Source organism: Lichenostomus cassidix, chromosome 18, assembly GCF_008360975.1.
Source record: "Lichenostomus cassidix isolate B80296 chromosome 18, HeHo_3.0, whole genome shotgun sequence".
Lineage (NCBI taxonomy): Eukaryota > Metazoa > Chordata > Aves > Passeriformes > Meliphagidae > Lichenostomus > Lichenostomus cassidix.
Genome location: NC_139498.1, coordinates 10,973,018 through 10,989,838, shown reverse-complemented (window position 1 = coordinate 10,989,838; position 16,821 = coordinate 10,973,018). Strand labels below are relative to the sequence as shown.

At 52.7% G+C, this 16,821-nt stretch overlaps 1 protein-coding gene across 2 annotated transcripts in view; it reads left to right on the top strand.

The window, feature by feature from the left end:
* NTN1 (netrin 1) overlaps positions 1–16,821 on the top strand; it is a 97,012-nt gene that overhangs the window by 58,091 nt on the left and 22,100 nt on the right. For both annotated transcript variants that reach the window (XM_085077999.1, XM_085078000.1), the window contains exons 3-4: positions 9,564–9,713; positions 12,500–12,553. In XM_085077999.1, the coding sequence (XP_084934125.1) occupies positions 9,564–9,713; positions 12,500–12,553 (204 nt within the window). The remainder of the gene's footprint in view (positions 1–9,563; positions 9,714–12,499; positions 12,554–16,821) is intronic.

Below are 16,821 nucleotides of genomic sequence, written 5' to 3'. Positions count from 1 at the left end.
ATCCATTAAACTCCAGGATTTTAATGATGGATGAGCAGATACAGCAAATTAAGCAGCTGTCTCTGTTCAAGGCAGAGCAGGCAGTGTTAGCTGAGTGGCAGCACTGGAATATTCCTGTGGCAAAGCCCATGGTTGGGGACACTTCCCCATTTTTTGAAGCCAGCTGGGGCTCCATGTGCCAGCTTCACCCTGCTCTCCCTTCCATGCATCCCTTCCAGCTGCAAGGGCTTTCTAATTCCACCTCCAACAACACAGCAGGGCTAAAACAGATACCTGCTTTCAGTGGAATATCTTTTGGGCAGTCTGTGATTGAAACATGGATGCTTGGAGACCTCACCAACAGTGCCAGGGGCTGGCAGAGCACCCAGGGCATTGCCAGGGGTGAGGAGGCTCTGCCATCCCCACCCCAGGTGAAGAGCATCAGCTGACCGTGACCATCTCTGGTCTGTTGCAGTCTCCAGGAGTTGGTTTAGAAGGTCATCAAAAACAAACAAACAAAACAAAAAACCACAACCAAAAAGACAATTAATATAGGGGAAAGAAGAAAGACAGAAGGGTTTGTCTCTGCCTGGTGATAAGATCAGAGCAAAATCACCTCCATGCCAAAAAATTCTCTTAAGCTACAGCTGTCTGCAGGCCCAGGGAAGTCAGTAATTCCATATACTGCTCCCACACAAGCACATTTTGCTGTGGGATTTTCCGTGCCAGCCAGGACTCCTGGAGCTGCTCTGGGCAGAATTTGTGCACCTAGAGGGAGGGGATGCTGTTTCCCTGGGCCCCAGTTCTCCAAGGAGCCACAGCAGCTCTTCCAGAGCCCTTTTGGGCAGAGCTCCCCTCTCCCAGGAGAGTCTTTTGGACTTTGCTGAGCTGGTAGAACAAACCTGCTTTTTAAAGTAAATCTGAAACCAACCCAGTTTGTGGCAGGGGAGGTGAGGAAGGGACTTTGACATCTTCAGAAGGTCTGGGAAGACAAACAGACACAACCAAGATAGAATCTCGCTGGGCAGAGCCTGGCCCAGAACACACCTGCTGTCCCCACTCAGACCCCCAGCCCAACCAGGAGCACCAAGAGACACTCCCAGGGCCCCAGCGATGTCCCCTGTGTCACATCCCCACGGATGCTCTCCCATAAAACACCCACCAGGTGCTTCTTCCACCAATGAGTAAAAGCAGGAGTGCAGGGACTCCTCCCAGGGACCCTGGGGGAGCTGGGCTGGATCCATCTCTGGAGAATGCAGTCACCTTCAGCACAGCAGGGAGGAACTGCCCGGGAAGGGATGAGCTGAAAAAAGGGAAAGAGGAAAGGGGGAGAACCATGGCAGAACCCCCAGAGCTGTGTGGGATATGTAAAAATCATGGCAAGACATTACTGAATCTAGGGAGCCTTGGGGAGGGTGGAGGAGGCTCCAGAGCCACTCAGAAGGCCCTGGAGTCTCCACTGCCATCTGGAAATCACCCCCAGCACCTTCAGAGGAGAGACACAGCTCCCAGCTGAGCCCCAAGTCCATGGCAGACACGTGGATGATGCAGCTGAATAGGAAAATGCAGACAGCATTGATTCCCTGACGAGAGCCGACTCTGCATTCCTGAAAAATCACATCCTGGCAATGCTGGTGCCCAGGAGGAGTTTACTGGATAAACTGGGGGCCTACCACCTTCCAAACTGGGGTTTGGGTTTGGGTTTCCAGCAGAGAAACATCCAGGAGCACTCCTGGAGGGCAAGTCGGGACTGTGGTTTGTCAGAAGTGGCTGTGGGTGACACAATAGAGGGGAATTTGCACCCTATTAAGAGAATCAAACCAGACCAAACCCCAGCTCTCCATGGCTGGGCTCAGAGTAAGGACAAAAGTTGCTAAATTCACTTGCACAGCCAGGCCTTTGCATATCTGCAAGACATAGGAATGAAAAGGAATAATTTGCCTTTCCCATAAATGTTTTCCAATAATTGGGATAATTTCCTGCTTCAGACCAGTTCTCAGGAGTGGAAAGTCCTTCAGGCTTCAGATCCTGAGAATTAAACCCAAACTCAGCCCTGCTCATCCCCACACTTTGGTTTTCAGCATACTAAAATGAAAAGAGGGTTTTTTTTCTGGTAGGAAAGGATTTCTTTTCCAGTTAAACAGATGTTTCTCAGAGCATCACAAACCAGTGGCTGGGATTTGTGCCCCAGGAGCTCTCACTGGGATTTTTCCCTGCTCTTGGGGTGTTGGGGCCTCTCCCTACTGTGGATGCTTTGGTGTCCCATGAGGGCTGTGCACAGCGAAGGGAACCCTCTCTGCAGGGCTTTTCCAGCTCCTCCCTCATCTTCTCCAATGCCTCCTTTCCCGAGGCTTGTGGCAACCTCATTATCTCTGAAACTTCTGCTCCGCTGCCAGATTTGATTTTTATTATTAGTGGGAGAATGCACTTGTAGGAACCTCATTTCCTCCAGAGCCAGGCTAAAAATGCATCAGCAAGAGAAAAAGTTTGCCTCTATATTTTTTTTCCTTCAATAACAGCATTCCCAACCCACTCTTCCTCATGCAACATCTCCCATGAGTGCAGGGGGAGCTGGATTTTGCTTTAGATCCGTGAGTACACCTAGCCCCACTGAGCTGATCTTGGCCTGGCCAGAGCTGCCCCTACAGGTCTTGGAACACACTTGACATTTCTTGATGGAAAAATAAAAGGGATCACATCCTCCATGATAAAACCCAAGTCTTACCAGCACAGGGGGGCAAAGGAAGCCCTGCTGCTTCATCTCAGCATCCCTGGCAGCTTCTCCAGCCCTGCTGGAATCATGTGGGAAGCAAAGCTCTCAGTGGACAGGGGAAGTTTTAACAATTTTGGGAAAAGGGAATTTTCAGGCATTTTGGGAAGTGCTGCCATAATTGTCCCATTGTGTGTGCCACTAATGCCTGCCCACAGTGCCCCTGCCCAAAAAGTGGGTTTCTTGCCAGGGTTCAAAGGCCCCTCCAGATTAGCGGTGACTCGGGCTCAGTGGAGGCTTTGTGGCCCTGTCTGTTCCTTGTTATGGAGAAGACAAAGCCAAGGTCTAATCTGTGAAATTTGGCCCAAACTGCAGGGCAGCAAAGCCCTTGGCTCCCCAGAGTGCCAGTTCAGGAGGGGAAACGGGAGAGCCCTGAGAAGTGGTGCAGGAGGAGGGACGGCAGGAGACACCCAGAGATTATTTGGCTGTGCCCAATAAAAGGAGGAATTCATGTTCTGCTGGCAAGAAACCTTTAAATCTCCAGGAGAATGTGCTCCAGGACATTGTGCATGAACATGATCCTTTGGAGAGCTAAATCCACTCCCAATATCGCAGACAGGCTGACGAGCTCACGGCAAAGCAGTTAATGGTTAATATTTAAAGTCATTATTGGCATTCAGAGTTAACACAGCGACATTTCAACCTCTGCTTCTGCTTAGCAGACCAGCTGGGGCCAGACTGGGTGGGTGCACACCAAATTCCACAGTTTTTCTCCCCCATAAATCCGTGGGATTTGCAGGACGTGCTGCCCGTGCTGGAGATGCCCTGGCAGTGCTGTGGCTCTCCCGTCCCCACAGGATGTCCCCAGAGGCAGCACAAACCTCTCCTCAGCACTCAGGTGCACATCTTCAGCTCAGGCTTGCCCCATCCATGGACAAATAACCGGGATAGGGATGCAAAGGAAGGAGCCCTTCTTGTTTTGAATTGATTTCCCAAAGACAGGAGCCAAAGAAAAGCTGTAAAAACATCCTGTCCTCCTTGGGACCACTTTAGGGTCACCTCTGGGATGGATTTCAGCTACGGGGACAGCTGGACCCACCCCAGGAATTCTCACACCTTTAGTTCCCTGGGAAGGTGTGTTCAGAGGGAGCAGGATTTAAAGTATCTGAGTTCCTAAAGACAGTGGAGCAGGAAAAACCAACTCTCCACCAACAAAAAACCATCACATAAGTAACAATGTCAGAACCACCCCTCTAAACACTAAACCATAAGGTTAAGTGAGATATGTTTGCTGCATCAGAATGTGTTATTAAGGCAACAGGAGAGTTTAAGTTGAATTTGTTTTGACAACAAACCTGGGTTTGTTGCATTTTTTTCCAGCAGAATTTTTCTGTGACTACATTTTTTACTCCTGTTGAAGTCTTCAGAGGAAAGAAGGGAAGCAACCAAAGGGAAACAATTTTGGCCACAATTCTGGAAAAGCATTTTAAAGCCTTCCTGCTTAAATATAAATGTGCACCTAAGGCACATTGGCTACCTGGGACTTGAATTCATATTTAAAACGGAGCGTGATTTCCAAATACAGGAACCTTTATCAATGACTATTGCAAATTAAGGTGTTTTTTCCGGTTTAAAGCCTTGCTGGGTTCCTGCTCAGTCCAAAGGCTGGATCTGGAAGCTCTATGAGGTTTTTGATCCTGGCATATCCAGGGTGACAAGAGGGAATCTGGACACCCTGGGAAATCCACCCCTTTTCTCTTGCCCAGGCAAAAGGATTTTTCTGAAAACCTCCCAAGGAAGCAGCTTCCCCGAAAACAGGAAGATGCTAATTCTCAAAAAATGCAGATCTTTTCGGGTACCTTCTCAGTAAAGGTCACACTTGAGGAGAGCTGAGCCTGGAGATTTATCCCTCTGTTTACCTTTCACCACACGTGTGTGGGGGAGGATTAGCAGCTGGGAATACCTCCGCCCAAACACCAGGGGTGCGAAAATATTTGCATTTTTGTCATGCTATTTGTCAAACTTCAGTGGAGCAGAGCCATCTCAGCAAGTTCAACCAGTTGAATTGAAAACCATGGGGTTTTTTATCCCGTGCACCGCCCTAAGATTTGCTTCCAGGTGTTTTTTAGCCCCAAACCTGAGCTGAGGCACAGAAAGGCGTCGCTGGCTGGGCTGGGGAGGGTGATGCTCTGCCTCAGCAGGTTTGTACAGAAAATAGGGGCTGTTTTGGAAGCTCCAGACAGAGCTGTAAAACCCCACAGCAGCCAGTTCTGCAGAGCTTGGCCCCGGGGGAAATCTCCTCCCGACTGCAGGCGGTGAGGAGCTGCCTGGCAGTGCTTATATCCGTATATATATTAATCCCAGCTAATGTAACTACAGATGTTCTCATTCAGAGCCCTATCTAATCCTGTTGGGCCCTTGCCATGGTGTCTCGTAGCAGGAGTTCTACGAGTTAATTACGTGCGGTGCAAAGCAGCGTTTCCTTTTATCGCTGAAAAGGTTGCCTTTTCAACGCCCTCAATGTCCCTTTGTTCCTGGGCTTTAAGGACCAGTGAAGAGGAGCACCTGTCTGACCTTGCCGGCGCTGTGCATTGCTTGGCAGCTCTCCACCGTCTCTTGGCAAGGCGTTCCGAATCTTTTCCATGGGTGCTCTCCGTGCCTTTCACTCCGGCTCCCAGCTGAGGACGTGCTATTGATTTCTATAGTGCCCTGATATGAATTCAGAGTTTCTCTCTCTCCCCCTTTCACAGCTCAGCCTCCCATCTTGTGGCTCTTCCGAGCTCCATTGCAATCAGCCAGATGTTTCATTGACTCCTAAATCTTTTCCTGGAGTGGATGCAGTTAATTGGGACCCTTCAGCGTGGATGAGCCATCCTGTTCCCTCCTCTCAATTATGCATCCTTCTGCGCTCCGGATTTTGGCTGCTCTCCCCTCATCCGTTCGGCCACTTTGGGTCTGTCTCGCAGAGAGAGAGACGTGGTCTCCTCACATCTGGAGCAGCCAAGCTCAAGGTGCTCACCTGGAAGTGCTCTCAGCTCCCTGCTTTCCAGGCTGCGGTTATTTTATAGGAAAAATCAGCTTTTGGGAGCAGAGGCACCCCCACTCTCATTCCCCATTAAATCCTCAGCACGGATTCCTGCTCCTTCTTTTCTCCTCCACAGCCACGCTTTTGAGCAGGAAACAACTTCATTTTTCACTAGGAATCCCTGGTCATCTCTGCCACTTAGCATATATTTTTCTTAAAGATTTTAAGAAAAACGAAATCCTGAGAGTTATTTCCCTTCCCCCGATACTCTGTGGACTGACAGACTGCATACACCTCTTTTTCTTGCTCCAGTATCATCCCTGTTTGCGTCTCTCCCATCTCGCTGTGACCTCGCATCCTCCTCTGTGGGGTGATCCTTTCAAGCAAGGCATGAGGAAAAGTCACGCGTTATCCCCCTTACCATCTCCAAGGATGTCACACACCCTCCTTTGCTGATCAGAGAGGTTTCCTCAGCTCTGGTGCCCCGAGGGCTCTGCTCAGTGCAGGGCACTGCTGCCATTCCGCACCTCGGTGCGTGATGGACAAACCCTTGCATCCAGGAAAGTTAGGACTGAAACCCAGGGAAGTTCGGGAACGAAACCAGGGAAGTTCAGGAATAAAACCGAGGAAGTTCAGGAATGCAGACCTGTTCTGTGAGTCCCAAGGTGGCCATCAGAAAGGCAGCGGCGATGCCAGAGGGGTGTTAGCGGCAATCACACCCCCGCTGAGATCCTGGTGCAGATTTCCCTCAATTTGGGGTCACAACCCAAAGGAATTTGAACTGGATTGGAAAAATCAGCATCGAGCACCAGCAGCCCAGCCCTCCATGGCTGGGGAAGGAGAAGAGCCTGTAATTGCTGGCTGCAAGTGTTTGCACTGGCCAGGGAACTGCAAATTACCTTTAATTGCTCCTAATTGCTGGCGCTGGTTCAGTTTCTCGAGGACAGGGACAGCAAATCCACATCTGCAGGCACTGCCGAGAGCACCTCCTGCCTCCCTGCGCTCCCCAGGAGCGCTGAGCTGCTGCTGACCCCGAGAGTTTTCGGGGAGTCAGACAAGGCAAAACGGGCTCGGGCATGGAAGGAGCCCGAGTGCTGCTGCCCCGGGGGGCACAGGGTGCCGTGCCCAGAGGGAAGTTGGGATCAAAGCCCAGCCCTGCACCCAGAGAGGATTTTCACACGGTGTGGCAGAGTGAGCCGGCAGAGATCAGCCGGGGGGCTCTCCTGGTGAAATCCTGGAGCACGGGCTGAGTCCCAGAGCCTCTACCACTCGTGCTCTCCGCCATCCTTGGGGACATCACCCATGGGGACACGAGAACCCCTCGCAGGAGCTCGGACTGGGGAGAGAGGGGACATCCTCAGACAGACACGGCTGTAAAAATAACGCCGGCAGCTCCGGCCGAGCTGAGCCGAGCCATTACCTCATGAGGGAAGGAAGCAGCAGCATCGCTATTTATTTATTTATGTGCTGCCCAAAGAGCGCTCTGTGCTCTCAGCCCGGCCTCCCAGAGCCTGACTCTGGGAATCTTACTCATCACCAAGGCTTTTTTTTTCCCTTTTTACCTCTCTCGTCCAAGCGGTCCCACTGAAATGAGCGCACTTCGCTCCCATGGGGGAGGATTACTCACAGGATGGGCTTTGCAGGCGATGCCTGAAGCAGTCCCGGAGGGGACGCCTGAAACATGAGGCGTGTTCGTCCCCATCCTCCTGCCCTTTGCCTCTTCTTGGGTAACCCTTCCCTCATTTGCTTATTTTTGTATTAACTCCTGCCTCTCTGCTCTTCTTTAACTCTTTTCTCTCCTGTTTCTCCTTCAGGCTTTCGCTTTAATGCGTTTTTATTTCCTCTCCCCCAGCATTACCTGAGCCATCCCTTGGGGCTGCAGTGTGCAGATTTTCCCACCTAAACATCCCTCTGCTCATCACCAGCCACGCTGACTTCACGTTAAAACTTTCCCAATAAAAACTAGCTTTAGAAAATCAAGTTTTGTGCTGTGGGCAGATTTGCAAGCAGTTGTTTCCCAGGGGCAGCTCAGAGCAGCGGGGGAAGAGCAGGACTTTTAATCAAAACCCTCAAATCAGAAGTGTTAGGAAAAGAGGAGAAAGGGAGCAAAAGCTTTGTTGGTTTCTTGAGGGAATTTTTCCATTCCATGTGAAAAATCATCGGGTTTTGGCAAGGCTCCGTCTCTTCCCACCCAGGACTGGTGGAGTCAGGGGTGGTGGCAGTTTGCTGGAGATCTGGGATGTGCCGTGCCGGGAGAAGTTGGACATCCCAGTGCAGGGGTGCTCCAGGCACCATCCAAACCCTGCTGGGAGGGGATCAGCCTGGGAGCTGCTGCTCAGTAAGGGTCAAACTGGGGGCTGCTGGTGCAGGGAGCAGGATCGTGCTGGGATGGGTTGGAGGGAAGCTCCAGCCAAACACCAAACTCAGAAACCCAAAATGAATGTGTGACATGATCTCTTGGCCCCCAGTGAGGCAGATTTAGGGCGTTTGAGAGCCAGGGGGGTGCAAGACAAACACAGAAGCATTGCAGGGTCCAGAAAAAGCCCTCATTGGAGTAATGTACCCATTTTGCAGGCTTTGGGGAGTTTGAAGCCACTGGTGCCCATGGGGACACTCGCCCTGGCCCTGACCCCCAGCCCAGCCCCCTGCAGGCTCCAGGCAGTGGGACAGGTTTTCCCCAACCCCTCTTTCTGGCAGGCAGCTCCCCTGAGGGGCAGAAGGAGAGCAGGATCAGTGCTCCCCAGGGAGGGATTTGGCTGGCTCCTTCCCGAGGATGCTGCAGAAGAAAAGGAAAGCTTTCCTGCTTGCCTGCCTCTCCCTGCCACCGCTCAGCAGGGGCAGACCACAGTCTGGCACGGCGCTTGCAGCTCTTAGAAATCAGGGCTGTTAACAAATGTGCGAGGCCGTAATCCTTTTGGAGCAGTGATGATAACAAGCCCTGATCCCTTTTTTTTTTTTTGGCTTTTCTTCTTTTTGCCCTTTTAAAATTTTTTTTCCCCCCAAACAGCTGCGCCGGTAAAGTCCCACTGTGGGAAATGAGATAGTGAACGTTTTCAAGTGCAGTATTTACATCTCCTGCCAAACCCTTCACATCTGCCCAGCTCTGCCATCAAGGCTCCATCCATCTGGCCGGGAACAGCAGGTCCTCCAGCCTGCCTGCATCCCACAAGGGCATTTCCTTCCTGTGCCCTCAGTGCCAGCTGCCAGGGATGCTGCTCAGCGGGAAGGGCTCGAGCGAGAGCTCTGAAAGGACTGGTTTGATTTTTCTTGGAGTGCACGTGAAATGAATTCCCAAGCTCTCTGCAAGTGCTTCCAGCCTGAGATCTGTGTGCTGAGGGGTGATGGAACAGCCCTGGGTTTGTGCCTCTGTGACAGCCCTGTCACTGCTCCTGGGAGCCCTGGGGAGTTTGGAGCTGCTGGGTGGGGGCAGTGGGTGCTGCTCCCCTCCTCTTCAAATCCTGCAAACTCTTGACCTCAGCACCCATGGGATGAGGAGTTGTGTCCGTGGGTCAGGATCCATCCCCACGCTGCCTCCCGGATCTCCTCAGCACCAGGGGCAGATCCTGACTGCACTCCCATCTCTCCAGCAGGATGGACAGGGCCAGTCGCTCTCTGGAGCTGTCCCGTGTCCCCAGGCGCTGTCCCCCACCCCCTGTTCCAAATGCCAGCTCTGTTCCAGGTCATTCCCCGAGGTTTGCCGGAGGTGCAGTGCCAGCAGCAGAGAGGTGGAGCTGCTGGGGGAGCTGCCACAGCTCCGAGTCCTAGTCCCTCTCCAGCCGATACCACCTCGCCGCCTGTGCCCGCTGTGCCCTCCCTCCCCTGACCCTGCTGTCGTGTGTTCCCCCGCAGAGTGTGATTGCCACCCCGTGGGTGCCGCTGGCCAGACCTGCAACCAAACCACGGGCCAGTGTCCCTGCAAGGACGGCGTCACCGGCATCACCTGCAACCGCTGCGCCAAGGGCTACCAGCAGAGCCGCTCCCCCATCGCGCCCTGCATAAGTAGGTGGATCTTCTTTCCGTGTCTCTAGAGTAAGATCTGAACCCTTTAAATCCTGCAGGAGCCACTGCCCGGGCTGGGGGCTGCTGAACCCCACCAGGGCTCGGGGGGCAGAGCTGCCTGGAGACCTCTGCCCTCCACACTGCCCTCCACACTGCCCCAACATGGTCCCAAATCCAGCACCAGCAGCTCACCTGCCTCATTGGGTGGGTTCTGTGAGTGCATCTACAGCCCAGTTTGCTGGGAATTTTATTTTGCTCCATGGAACAGAGGTGCCCCAAGAGCACATTTATTTAGGGATGCCACATCAGGGCTGGATGCTAAGGCAGATCACTGCAAACAGGTTTTTCTATCCAAAATCTGCTCTGACACAGAACTCAGATCAGAGGAGCTGCTTGTTTGATGGAATTGCCATCACATCTGAGAGCACCTGGATTGCTGAAGCATCTCATGCACTCACACAACCCTCCCAGAAACATGAGCTGCTTTCCCATTGGCTTCCTTGGGTTTGTGTTTCAATTTGCCTTCCCGAGGCTTCTCCCACCCTCTGTTCTTGAAACACCAGCAGAAGCCCCAGGTAAAGCTCCCAGAGTCCCTCCATTGCAGCATCTGCTCTGCAAACACCCAGATCCCTGCTCAGCCCCTGCTCTGGCTGGCCGGGGAAGTTGGGTTCTAGACCAGTGCCTCTCTCTGCTGCCTGTGGGGTTTGCTGCTGCTGGATCATTCAGTGGTTCATGCACCTTGAGAGACATCTCCACCCACCCTTCAAAATAAAGCATCAAAATTAGTGTGCCTGGGATGGGATGGGATGGGAAGGAGGAACTTCTCTCCTTGAGGGTGATTCCCTGCTGCTAAAAGAAGGAAAAGGCCCAACAAGAAAAGTGAAGGTTAAAAGAATCTAGCCTCTGTTGGGAACCCACGTTGTGCTCCCACACTGTTCTCCCCTCTCAGCATGGCCATTGCCAAATTCTGAAGCAGATACCCTTTCTCCACCTTCTCCTGCTGAAGCAAACATACATTCCAGGGTGGTTTTGGGTCACTTGAGATTCATTTTTCCCCATGTCGCAATGGGACAGCAAGAGCCCAAAGCAGATGCTTGTGTCCCCAAGATCTCCAGCCGTGGCTCCAGCCTGCTCTGCAGCAAGTATGCACAAAGGTTTATCATGAATCATTCCCCAGGGCTGGGCTAAATCAGAGAGTAAATTGCTCCTTGCATCAGTTCCCGAGGGATTCATGGCACTAAATAAAGACAGGCCCAGGATTTCAACATGACCCATCCAGGGTTTGGGCTGTGCTCATGCAGTGGCTGACCTGGCTCAAGGCTGGCGTGAGCCTGGCAGGACTGCCCTGCCACCCAAGGGAGCCACCTTCTTGGTGTCACTGCAAAACATCCTCGCCCAGGGGCCAAAGCTTCTGCTCCAAATCCTTTCCAAGCCAGGCCATGAAGGTGCTGCACAGTTGTTGGGAGCTGGATCAGCACAGATGACATGAGAGCAATTAAAGTGAAGATATGAGCAACTTGCAATTCTCTCATCCTACAAAAACCCAATCCAGCACATTTTCATCCTTGAGAAGTGTCACTCAGCATATCCTGTGTGTGGGAGGGGATGTAGGTCACACATCTTGGACACCTGGGGAGTGGAGGGCTCCATCCCTGCCCACGCTGCTCTGGGAGGGCCCCAGTACATTGCCCCTGGCAAGGGGCTGCCACCCTGCCTGCAGGGGCACAGTTACTCTCTGATTTACCACTGCTTACAATTCCCTTGTCCCAGAGATTTGTAGTCATGAAAAAAACACCCTGGGGGAAGGAGCAAGGTCCCCTTGGGGTCTCTCTCAGGCCAGGCATGAGCACAACCCCAGCCCTGGCTTTGGGATGGCTGTGGGTGCTGCCTGGCCATGCACTGTGGCTTGTGCTGTGTTTAATTCCATGAAGGTGAATGACCCCAGAAATCCCCTAATGCTGACTAGGCTGCACCCCTACAAGCTGCTGTCACACAGCCCAGCAAACCCAGCCTTTGTGGCTGTGCATCTTTCCAAGAGCACAGGCAGAAAGAGGCAGATGCCCACTCCTAGCTCATGACTAAATTCCACTTTCAGACTGGACTGGGGGGGTGTTCCCCCTCCAGGATTCCCAGGAATGCACAGAAATGCAGGAAGGACATTCATGGTGAGAGCTGGGAAAGGAGAGCATCCTGCAAAGCTGGGTCCATACAACTCCCTCCATCCACTGTCCATCCTTTCAATGTCAACAAACACAGCCAGGCTTGGGAATGAATAACCAGAGCATGATGAGGTTTCAGCTCTGCAAAGTTGGCCCCAAATCAGAGCCAGGGACCAGGGAATTGGCACCAGATGTGTTTGTGTTTCCTTTAACTGTGGGAGGCAACATTGCATCCCGGCTGAGCTGCAGTGCTGTACCTGCACACACCAGGGGAGTGCCAGCACTGCCTCGGACAGGCGTGGGGACAGCAGCTGGAGGGACAACGCAGGGACAAAGAGTGACAGCAGCCCACAGGGGCTGGGTACAGGGCAGCATGCAGACAGAAGCTAAATTTTTTTGTTAAAAATCCCCTTTGCAACACCCTCGAGGGATGCCTGGTTCCCCAGTTCCTGGTGCACTGGTTTGGGGTCTCCTGCTGGGGGGCATAGCTGGGAACCCTCCTTGCTGGCAGATATGGTTGGGAAGGGAATATGCAGAACCAGCAGGGACCAGGCTCTTTGGGGTTTGGAATAATTTGTCCTCCTTTTGTCTCCTCTCTGTTCCTGTGTGCTCCGGGCTGTCCTGCAGAGATCCCAGCTGCTCCTCCCACCACAGCCGCCAGCAGCACAGAGGAGCCTGCAGGTATGTTCTCCTCTTTTGGAGCATCTTGGTGCTAAATGTCTCCTCAGCAATCACTTCCCTCAAGACAAATTGCACTAAATGCATTATTCCTCTTGTTTGTACTGGGACAAGTGGTTTCCTCTTATGTCCAAATGTATTTGAAACAAGTGTGGAGCATCCTGAGAGACTGGTGTTCCTCGGAGCACCTGGGAGTGCAGGGAAGGTGCAGGAGATTTTCCCAGATGTGCTGAATCTGTGAGCACAAGGGGGTTACCCAGTGTTGTATCCAAGTGGAACCACTTGATGGAAAAGAGGTAAGGACTCAAGGTTATTGAAGTTTCGTGGTTACCTCCTCAAGAGGCTGAGAGAGCAGTTCCACTGAGAAGGGCTGGAGAACTCCAAATCCTCCAAAAGGGAAAAACCACTTAATACCTGCTCACTGCTGCATAGGAGCATTCCCATCACTGGCCCAGATCCATGTATTCCCTGTGCCAAGCAATCTGAGGTGCTGCTGTGACCTATGTTAGAGCAATGTCCTCATGTGCTCAGGGTGGGACATGCCTATGGTTTGTGGCATTTTGGGGGCAGGTGTGTGCAGAGGTCTCTCAGTGCCAGCAAGAGCAGGGGCAGAGCCTTGGTTTAGAGCAGGATTGCTGCAGCTGGAGGTCCTGCAGCAGTGGCTGCAGCCTGAGGATAGCAGCACAGCCCTGGGGATCATGGGACTGGTGGCAGCTGCAATCCAGGGGATTGTCCCCAGACAGCTCTGGCACATCACAGCATCTGTGTCCTCCCATTCCCTCCCCTTGTCCTTGTGCCAAATATCAATGACACCTCCCCCACCACTGTGCTGCACCCCTCCATCCTCCCCTCCTGATTTACACCCCTACAGGAGCCAACACCTGCCCCCCATGTCACCGAGGAGCTACCCTGTCACCAGTTCCCCTGGGTCAAATGGTTCTGACCAGGGGATGACAGCAGGAGCCAGAGAGTCCCAGGAAAAGCTGACTTGTCCTGTCCTGCTGCCTGAAGATTCCTGGGGTGTTTAAGCCCCAGCTGTGAAGGGCACGAGGTGTAAAAGCTGTTTCCTTTTGTCTCAGCAGTGCAGGAGGGTTCATGAATTAAGGAGTTTGTACTAAAAGTGACAGATGTCACCTTGGATTGAACCCTGAGCCGAGTCCTGTGGCAGGGTTTGTCACCCAGGCTGTGTCACCCATCCTGCGCTCAGGTGAAGTCCCAGGGTGGGAAACCCCGGAAGCAAAGGGACAAGGCCTTCAGTCCCCAGTATCACAGGGATGTTGATCCCAGGGTTTTCCACAGGACTGATTTAAAGGACAAGTTCTGCCCCACATACACACAGCAGCAGCAACTCTGCATCCTTGCCATGGCAGAGGGGCTGTTTAAGGACCTAAAGCCCAGTTCAGTTTGCACAAAGCCAAAAGCTGAGGACATCCCAGCAGGGCTAGAGATCTCCCTTAGCTGAGGAGCCCTGGCTGGAGACTGGGAGAGCATCATTTGGGAGCATGATCTGGGAATGCTGAGAAATGCCTGGATAGTGCCTCGTGGATCCCTGTGTCCCCTGGAGGGCCAGATATCCCCATTCCCTGCCCACAGGAGTGACCAATCCATCTCACCAGAAGCCACCTGTGCCACCTCCCAGTGACAGCCCAGTGAAGGCTGAGCCAGGCTGAGCAATCCAACAGGCTCAGTGTCCCATCCTAATTCTTCTCACAGGGATTTTATTGCAGTTTTTAAGCACTGTTTTGTCCAAGGAGTTTGAACCCTCCATATTTCATCCCTTTTCCTCGACAGGGAGCATCTGATGGTGCTGTGTCCTGGCATCCCTCAGCTCCCAGCTCCACCCTGCTGAAATCTGGGGGGTTGGCCAAATCCCTAATCGGAGTGTTTACAAGCCAGAGCTCCCAAGCTATGGGAGCAAAACAGAGATGGGAAAAGCAATTAGTGGGAGACTTTGAGTGCAGCCAGTTCTGGGAGAGGTGCTGCTTGATTTCCTGTGGGATTTTCCTGTGGGACAGAAAGTGGCCAAGAGCATCACTCCCACCTGAGCCACTGCAGGGACCACAGGCCAGAGCTGGCCTCGGAATGAGGGGTGGGACAATGTCAGCTTTGGTGTTGGGGGTCCTGCCTGGCTCTGCTTAACTCTCAGAGGTCCCGATCAATTTGGGAAAACAGTCCAAAACTGGATTGTTTAGATGAAATGCATCCATGCTCTCCTATTCCAGGAGATTGGAGGTTGAGGAGGGGCTGCTCCTCATTTTTGCTGCCAGGCAAGAAGAGCCTTTTCTGGTCTTTTTTGGTCCCTCTCAGAGAAAAGAGACCACAGTGAAAGGGCAAACAAAAATAGCAGTGTGGGGTGAAGGTTTACAAACCTGCCAGTCAGACCTTGTCTTATCTGAATCAAATCCAGATTTTCTCGGGAATGATTATCTGAGGTGGATGATTTCAGCCAGTAAACTTAAATAAAACCAGGTGATTGGATTGATGCAGCTCCACATGGTTTTCCCCTGGAAATCAACCTCTGCAGTTTCAAAACCAGATCTGACCCTTCCAAATGTCATTTTGGGCTCTTTTGTTCCTGGCTGGTGAGGAAGAGGCTGGATGTAAATGCAGGAAAGGGAAAAGCCAGTTCTGAGTGACCCCTGGGGCTCCCCCAGGGTGTACAGACTGGGAACAGCGTTGGCTGCAGGGTGCAGCTTCCCCAAAGTGCACAGGAGACCCAGTGCAGAGGTGGCTGCATGCTGTGGGATCCAAATTTTAGCCAGAATCCTCTCCCAAGAGCCAGGAATAGGAAAAACTGACTTCCATAAAGAGCTGCAACTCCTGTTTCAGCATCATTTGCAGGTAGTCAGGGTCCTTCTGCCCTATAAAAGGGTTGTTTTTCTTTTTTCTGAATGACTAAAGCTTCAATTTTTCCTGTCCATGCCTAATTGAGGTGATGCACAGGTACATTCCATCTCTCCTGGGACAATCCCGGGGTGAGCAGCAGGAATGGGCTCCCCTACCCCCAGTAGCAAGGTAAAATGCAGATTTCAGGGGGTGACCACAGGCTCACAGCCCATTTCCATGGCTAGACATTGATGAAAAAGGGGTCCTCGGGTGTGCTGCACCTGCACCACCCCAGGGAAACCTCACCAGGCCCAGGGGGAACATGGATTAAATGCCCTGCTCCCACTGGAGGTCCAGGGGTTGGAAAGCTGAGATACACCTCACTTCCAGCCTCCCAACCCACCTCTACCTGCGCATTCCCATGGAAACATGGCCTTTTTGGCTCAGCAGCTCCATTCCCCAGCAGAAGCAGAGGACCTCTGTTCCCAGCTCACAGCCACATCAACACTGTGACTCCTGCTGCAGCAACTGCTCCGAGGGAAAAGTGACAGTAGGAAAGGATTAAATGTCCCACAGCTCCTCTTCATGAGCTGCAGCAGCTGGAAACAAGGAGTCACCCCCTGGGAGCCACCAGCTGCCTCCACAACATCTGTCAGGGTGCCAGGCTGGCTTGGAAATGACAGCGTGGGGCTGGAGAGCCAGCGGGAGGTTTCCTTTGGACTGGGAGCAGGGACCTGTCCCAGCCCTCCCCCAGCACTGCTATTCCCTGAACAGGAGTGTGGGCTTGGGATCAGCAGTGCTGGAGCTGGGCACAGGGCTCAGCCTCCTCCCCAAAGGGCTCCTGCTCGGGGGAACTGCCAGGCTGGGGCACAGCCGGCTCTTCTTGGTGAGGATGCTCCTAGATCCAGGGACTGGGGGGACTTTGCAGCGGTAGGGAGAAAAGCCAGAGCCCTTGGCTCTGAGCAAGTGTCAGCCCTGTGGAGAGCCGGGAGCATCCCACAGCCTGGGAATAAAGGGCTGCCCAGCTCCCTGCCGTGCAGTCGGGAGGGGAAATCGGCGTTTCATTCACCCCTGGATAAATCTGGGCTCAGCCTGGGGGTCTCCAGCTTTGTACCCATCCCCCAGTGAAAGGAGGAATTCATTCAGCCCTGCATGGGCATTCTCTGGCTTGTCTCAGCTGTAAGCGAGGTGATGGATTGACTGCATGATTGATTGACTGATTGATCAGCAGCATCCAGCTCCCTCTGAAAGGAGGATTCTCATGGTGATCCCCAGTGAATGGCTGGGAGCACAATAGGGGAGAGGAGCTTCCAGTGAGGAAATTCTGGTCACTTCGAAATAGCTCAGAAAGTCTGGGGGGAAAAAACCTAAAACATTCCCCTCCCAAACTGCTGGAATGCAGATAAGCTTCATGCACAACTGCGCTGTGCTCTTCTCATCCCAAT